This window comes from Myotis brandtii, unplaced genomic scaffold (assembly GCF_000412655.1).
Source record: "Myotis brandtii unplaced genomic scaffold, ASM41265v1 scaffold513, whole genome shotgun sequence".
NCBI lineage: Eukaryota > Metazoa > Chordata > Mammalia > Chiroptera > Vespertilionidae > Myotis > Myotis brandtii.
In genome coordinates, this window is record NW_005369552.1 from 338,642 (window position 1) to 346,430 (window position 7,789).

The 7,789-nt window shown below is 40.4% G+C and overlaps 1 protein-coding gene across 1 annotated transcript; it reads left to right on the forward strand.

Moving 5' to 3' along the window:
* The first annotated feature begins 81 nt into the window (after positions 1–81).
* Positions 82–1,545, forward strand: POLR1D (polymerase (RNA) I polypeptide D, 16kDa). The gene is given in 3 exon segments (XM_014548564.1): positions 82–166; positions 975–1,146; positions 1,148–1,545. Coding segments are annotated over 3 exon segments (402 nt in total). The 5' UTR covers positions 82–140; the 3' UTR covers positions 1,352–1,545.
* The last annotated feature ends 6,244 nt before the right edge of the window (positions 1,546–7,789 follow it).

Consider the following 7,789-nt stretch of genomic DNA (forward strand, 5'->3'; position numbering starts at 1 on the left):
CTCCTCCCCCCTCCTTCCGCCTTCCGCTCCTCCGTCGGTCGGTTGTTCCTTCCTTCCTGCTACTCTGGCACGCTTCGCGATATGGGGCAGAGCGTCCCGACCGCCAGCTGCACCTGAAGATCCCGGAAGCCGTCCCCGCGATGGAAGAGGACCAAGAGCTGGAGAGGTAACGGTCGAGGAGGTGAACGGGTGGGCCTCTGCGTCCAGGCCCGACTGGGAAGGCCGGGGGCGAGAGAGGGAGGAATGGGCGCCTGGGCGGGAGAGAGGGCTCCGATTGGGAAAAGAGGAGAGGAGTCAGGCATGTGTTTGAGTAGAAACGCTCATAACACTAGAGACCAAGGAGGGAGGCAAGTTGTGAGGAATCCCCAGACTGCCCGTCCCCGGTTAGAACAGCCGGAGTCAATCGGCCAACGTGTGAAACCACACGCCGGGCCTCCGTCCCGGTGCTGTGGCCCAGCTCCCTCTTCTGCTCCGAGTTCTCTTTCTCCCTCCTGCCTGATGGACTCTTCTCAGACTTCCCGAGCTAGTTTCCTTACCTCCTCCAAATGGAAGCCATAGTTGGGCCTGCACGGTCATCATCTGTAGCCTCTAATCTTAAAATAATCTGTGTGTCTCTACGCCTTTCAACTCCCTTTTCGTGCTCTAGAATAGGCTACCCTATTCTAAACCTATCCTTTCTTGTGATTCTAGCAAAAGAATATTTTAGCAAACATTTAAGTTTGTGTTTTAAGAAAACTCCCCTGTGGCCGTGTAGATGGTCGAATGGAGTAGGGAGAAACTGGAGGCAATAAATTAGGTATTTATTGATAGAATATGTGGAGGCAGGAAAATAAAGGGCTAATGTTAATAGTTTTATGTAGTTGGAGTGTATCGAGTATTAATGTGTTGCAATTGTGATATAGTAAATGAAAAAAAAAGCTAGTTACAAAACCATATTCAGTATGATCTCATTTTTATAAAAAATATGTATGTAGAAAAATGTCTGGATTGAAGATCTCAATGGCTGAATGTGAGAGGAAGACAGCTCTGGAAATGGCCCAGGCAGCTGGAACAGATAGACACTGTGTGACATTTGTTTTGCATGAGGAGGACCATACCCTAGGAAATTCTCTTCGTTACATGATCATGAAGAACCCGGAAGTGGAATTTTTGTGGTTACACTACAACCCATCCTTCAGAGAGTAAAATTAATTTACGAATTCAGACTCGAGGTGCTCTTCCAGCTGTTGAGCCATTTCAGAGAGGCCTGAATGAGCTCATGAATGTCTGCCAACATGTGCTTGGCAAGTTTGAGGCCAGCATAAAGGAATATAAGGACCAAAAAGCAAGCAGAAATGAATCCACATTCTAGTCCCTGTGCACTATAGAGGGAGGAACATCCTCTGGGATATTTTCTTCGTGATCTTGCAAAACCCAGAAATAGAAGTTTATGATTACAACATGATCTGCTCTTCAGAAAGGTGTGATTCTAGCTATTAACTCATTACAGCTGTGGGAATCCCTGCAATAACCTTTGTATTCTAATAAATTCCCTCTTTAAACTAATTTGAGTGGTTTCTGTTCCTTGGTCCTCAAGGTTGACTATTTTGGGGGTTTTTGTTTATTAATTGAGCCAACATGGAAAGTGAGGAAACTATGAGAAAAGCAGGGGCCTAAACAAGGACTTTTTTAAAGGGAATTAAAAGAAATAAGCATTCATGTCTGTGATTGGGGGAGAGGGAGATGTGCAGTAAAGCATGACCCCAGATAGACTCTAATTTTTGGGGGGCGGGGGGGTGGGTCTGGGAGGGGGAAAGCAGGAAAGAAAGATGGAAGTAGGTGGGGAGAACTTGGCTTCTTGCTTCATGTATTTTAGTAATTCATAAAATTCTTCCTTTGCTGTGATTGGTAGATTGGGTAAGGGTGGGGAATAATTTGAAAAAACTGAGACTTCTGGTTTCACATAGAATTGAATTTTAGGTAGTATCAAGCTCCATCATTATATTTATAGGATAGATACCAGTTTACTGCTTTATTTTGACCTAAGTAGGTCAAGAGAGTTTAATTCTATTAGAGAGGGAAATTACTGGGATGACCAGATAACTTTTTCAGTCCTTAGGTATCTTAAGGATAGCCCATGGTTACATAAAAGAAGCAGTATTTGAAAGAAAGTAAGGACAGGAAGAAAGAAAATTTCATGTGGCCAAAATGATTTTTTTAAAATGAGATATTAGTGAATCACATCTAAGAGCTGTCCTATTTATCTCCTCAAACTTGATTCATATCTATCCTACACCAACTTGATTCATAATTTACCCTAAATGTCTGTCAACCTTTGAACCTGAGCACCCCACACCCCAGTACTCTATGCATTGTTCCCTCTTCCTGGAGGATTCTTACTTCTGCCATACTTTAGTGTAGGTAAGAACTTAGATGTAAGACTCCCCATCCTAGTTTGGGTACTTGCCTGTGCTTTCATTATACTCTGTTTCCTGGTCTTGGATTTACTATGTGTTTGTTAGTGCTTATGTTGTCTACCATTATACCAACTTGTAGCACAATGCCTAATAGGTAGTGGACCATTAGTAAATACCAGATGAATCCATGTATATGTAGCCTTTTATTCACTCATATCAAACCTCTTCTACTGACCTGCCACAGAATCTGCATTTTCTATATGCAACTTCTTTAGATAAATATATTTTGTTTTTATTGATCACCTAGCTAGCATATACCAGGTCCTAGGATAGATAAGCTAGTGGATGAGACACAGGTCTTATGAAGTATACATTATAAAAGGAGTAAAAAAATTTTACTTTGTGGGGGCGGGGAGAGAAAGAGAACATGAGGAGAGTAGAGGAGATTCTACTTTAGGTGTGGAAGTCAGTGAAGATCTTCCAGAAATTACAGAACAGAAGGAACTAGCTGTGCAAAAAGGAGAGAAAATGCATTCTGGGGGAATAGTATGTGCAAAAGTCCAGAAGCTGAAAACTGGTGTTTTGAGGGGTTAAATGTATTGAAAGAAGATTTATATATCTGTAGCGTGGTAAGTAAGGAGGACAAGGGCCTATCCTATGGGTTCAATGGGAAGAAGAGCTGGGGTAGTAAGGAGTTGGGTGTTAAGTACAACGGGAATGACCTCTGAATTCTTTGATTACAAAGTGGGGAAATGAATTTGTAGAGAGGCCAGAGTAGAAGCAGAAACTTTCGTGTGGCCTGGAAGGGCAGTAACCTAGTGATAGAGAAAAGTGGGTAGATTGGAGATGTATTTCTGAACCAAATTTGTACAGAATTGGTAGACCTCAGGAATTGGATGTAGAAAGATAACTTCTACCTCGATTTGGGGCCAAATTACTGAAATGGGAAGCTTAAGAGGGAAAATAGGTTCGGAGGTGGAGAAGATGATTAAACTCAAAAGTTCCGTTCTGAACATAGTAGATAGTAGATATGTGAGTTAGAAGCTGTGAAAGAGATCTAATGAAGCTAGAGATTTACCTAGTGAGTTCTTGCCATAAAGATGATGCAAATCCATAAAAGCTTGAGTGTGGGAAGAAGAGGGCCCAAGCCCAAGTCCTGGGCATGCTTGGCGTTTAAAATTTGGGTAAAAAAGGAACAGCCAGTGAGGTAGCAGGAAATTCTGTAGAAAGTGGAGTTGTGGAAGCCAAGGCTCTCACAGAGGGATATTGATGTTGAATGAGTTGAACATGAGGACGGAAAGCATGTTTATTGAATTTAACAGGGAGGTTGGTGAGCAGTGGGCAGCATTACTTTAGTGCCTAAGAAGACTAGACATTAATAATCATTGTACAGAAGAAGGACTTCATTTGGGTTTTCCAGTAAAGAAAATATACCACAGGACATTGGGGAGCTATATTTAAGTGGCAGCAGGGATGAGGAAAGATAAAAGTCATGGGGTAAGGATAGAGAGTATTTTCCTAGGGTGATAGTAAGAGATAATTATTAAAATGATTACATACCAAAGGCTTTTAGTATATAACTAGAGGCCCGGTGCACAAAATTCGTTGGGGGGGGGGGGAGGTGGTCCTCAGCCTGGCTTTCGCCCTCTCAAAGTCTGGGAGCCCTTGGGGGATGTCCGACTGATGGCTTAGGCCTGCTCTGGGCCTAAGCTGTCAGTCAGACATCCTTCGCGCTGCCACAGAGACCGGAGAGACTCCTGCCACTGCTGCTGTGCTCGCCAGCCATGAGCCTGGCTTCTGGCTGAGCGGCACTCCCCCTGTGGGAGCGCACTAACCACCAGGGGGTAGCTCCTGCATTGAGCGTCTGCCCCCTGGTGGTCAGTGCGTGTCATAGCAACTGGTCGTTCCACTGTTTGGTCAATTTGCATATTAGCCTTTTGTTATATAGGATAATAAAAGGCTAAGTGATTGTCCGACCAGCCGGTAGGTATGACGCCTACTGACCACCAGGGGGCAAACGCTCAACGCAGGAACTGCCGAGCTGCGGTGGTGACTTCACAGCAGTGGTTCTCAGGTGATGCACTCCAGAACCAGAGAGGAGGGAGCCTGATTCCTCGCACTTCTATTATAGAGAAAGGGCGAATAGTGATATTAAAATATTTCTTCTAATTAATTTACTTTCAATATGCATGAATTCATGCACTGAGCCACTAGTATATAATAATTTGCTTACCTAGCACTTTCCATTTTTCAAAGCACTTTACAAATTATAAATTGCATATAGCTATAATATCTAAATGCTCCAATTAGTTGGTATAACACACAGGTGCCTACAGAATCTGTAGAGATAAAGTGTCTACATAAAAAGTCTATTCAGTATCATTCTGACCCAAAGAGTGTCTTGTATTTCAGGAAACCATATCAAGTTCTATGGCCCACCATTTTGTTTCCCTTGAACAAGTTATTAAGATTGTAGCTACGCTCTGGCCAGTTTTTCTCAGTGGTTAGCGCATCAGACAGTGGACAGAGGATCTCAGGTTCGATTCCTGGTCCAGGGCATGCATACCGTACCTGTACCCGTATTGTGGGTTTGTTCCCCACACTGGTTGGAGCATGTTCAGGAGGCAACCAATCAATGTGTCTGTCTCACATTGATGTTTCTCTATCTCTTTCTCCCTTCCACTCTCTGTAAAAATCAATGGAAAAAAATATCCTTGAGAGAAGATTTTAAAAAAGAGAGATTGTAGTTAGTCTCCAGATCACTAGACAAAAGTCATCAATTTTGGTTAGCATAATTTTAGAATCAAAGATAATCTTTGTAATATCCCTCCAACTGGGCTCCTAGGAAGTTTACTTGAGTCCACTAGTGTACTTTCAAATACTTATAAAGATCCCAAATCTTTTGAGCTCAAGTTTTTAATGTTGTTTTGTTTGTTTGCTATTTGAAACTTTACAAACTATCCCAGTTTGGTTAATGTATGGTTTGTATTTTTTTCCCCATCATGAAATTTCTTCCAAACCTAAATTAGTGGATCTCTATGCAACAAATATGTACATAGTCATGGCACAGTCCTGAGAAATGGTGCAGATAAGAGATATGAGTCTGTCCTAAAAAGCTCTATGTGGTTTTGGAGAGAAGACAGTTGTACATATGAAAAAGAAAACAGATTGCATTTATGATGAAGTGCCCTAATGTTCAGTGTAGAGTATTATGTGCTGAACATAGAATGGTATCAGTGAGAGACACTATTGAAGCAGTGATTGTTTCATGAATACCCCCTCAGCCAGCCACTGTGCTAGGCACTGGAGATAGTTTCCTGTCTCCTAGTGTAAATGAGCCATTAAAGACTCTTGAGCTAGAGAATGCCATAAAGGTTTTGTTTTTCACCCCACACCTGTGCATAATGGATGAGTAAAAGGAAACATTGGGAGACAGCAGTTAGTTGGGCATATGTAACAGTCCAAATGTAATATAAGGAGGCCGAGTTATAGGAATGGAAGTAAAAGGATGAATACCAGAAAGCTAAAAAAGAATTAAAATAACTTGGAGACAGATTCTGTATAAGGTTGAAAATTCTGTATAGGGTTGAAAATGGCCTCATACCCATGTCATTGACCCCTTTATTTTCCTACCACCCCCTTAAGACCCAAACCAGAATGCAGGATAGACCATCTTGTTCCCAGCCTGTCCTTGCTAATGGGAGCAACCACTCTTACCTCCTTCTCTCACCCTTGTTAGGAGAATTTACATCTTAGACAAGAACTTTAATCCAGGACTACAGATGTGAAGATTGGGGATAGGAGGAGGCAGTCAGGGCAGTAAGCTGACAGACTCTTAGAGCTGTCTGCCTTCACCAAGTTGCTCTTCTCAGAACATTTCATTTATCTTATTCAATCCATAAATATTAGTGAGTATATATATATTCAGGCACATTTAGGAATGTAGCAAGGAACAAGTTGCCTACATGCAGTTTATTTTCTAATATAAATAAGTGCATAAATATATAATGTAATTTAAGGTAGTGGTATAAATGGGAAGTAAAAGAATGATGGGGGTGAGAGGGCACTGAGAGACTTGAGTAGTTAAGGAAGGCCTTTCTGAAGAGGTGACATTTGAACAGAAATAACAGAGACCAAGCATAAAGAAGAATATGCTCAGAATTTTCTAAAAGATGAACTTAGATTATTTACCATAGAAAAAGCAAAATTATGAACCTTTTTAAAGAAAAACTTTCAGCATTGTGTCTGTGTGGGTTTTATTAGTACCTAGATTTATATCACATTTTTAATTTGTATATTTTTACCTAATTATAGAAAAGAATATTAAGTTACTGTCTGGGACACTAGGATATTGTGTAGGAGTTTTGAATTGGCTAGTATATATATGTATTAGGGGAGTTGAATTTATTTTAATGGGACTTTTTTTATATTTTTGAGAAAAGCATCTTTCTTAGAAGCAGAAGTTGGTGGGCTTGGGATCCTGCATATCTTTTCAGGCTAAATAACTGAGGCAGTATAGTGTAGGAACTAAGAGGTTGCACTATTGAAATCATACTGGATCTTGGCTCTAGACTTTAGCTATATGTCCTTGGACAAGCTGTTTGACCTCTTTGTGCCTTCGTCAGTAAGATTGGGATGCTATAACTATTATTCAGCCCATCATTTCTGCTGGATATAGGATATTATCGGTCCCATATAGCATACTCTCAATCAGTGTTAGCTATTGTTATATCATTAATTCTGTCGAACAAGCTGGCTTTGTTAATTTTCTTTTAGGTGAAAACTTGAAAACAAAAAACTTTAGTAACCTGTTATTTTTTTGTCTCTAGCCCACGCAGCACTATAATATAAATTTGTGAACCCCAATATGGAATGTTATCAGTATGCCAACACCATTGCTTTTCAGAAAAATAGTTTAAAATAGCATTCCTATTAATAGGATATAAATAAAAATCAAAGATAAATGGATTGTGTTTCTCCTCTTTCACAAAGAAATTAAGATTCTGATGGAACATTTATAATATTTCCCAAGATTCAAGACAAAGGTTAAGCAGGAAGGAAAAGCAAGTTCTATAGCAGATAGATACCTGGTTTGGTACTGAAATATCTGAATATTGATAGGAAGCCAGGACTCAAGCTAGGTCAGCTAAGTATAAAATTGCAGAAAATGGAATATATTAATATTTTATCTAATCATACTAATCCTCTGTAAATTCTATATTTGTTCATTAAGGCACTTAATATATGTCAAAAAGAAGAGTTGCCTATTTGAATTTCTAAATTTATCATGCTGACCTGGGTCAAACTTTTAAAAAATTGTACATAATACCTCAACCAATGCTAGTAAAAGGGCTCCAAGAGAAAATCAAACTGCCGGGAGCATCTAATCAGAC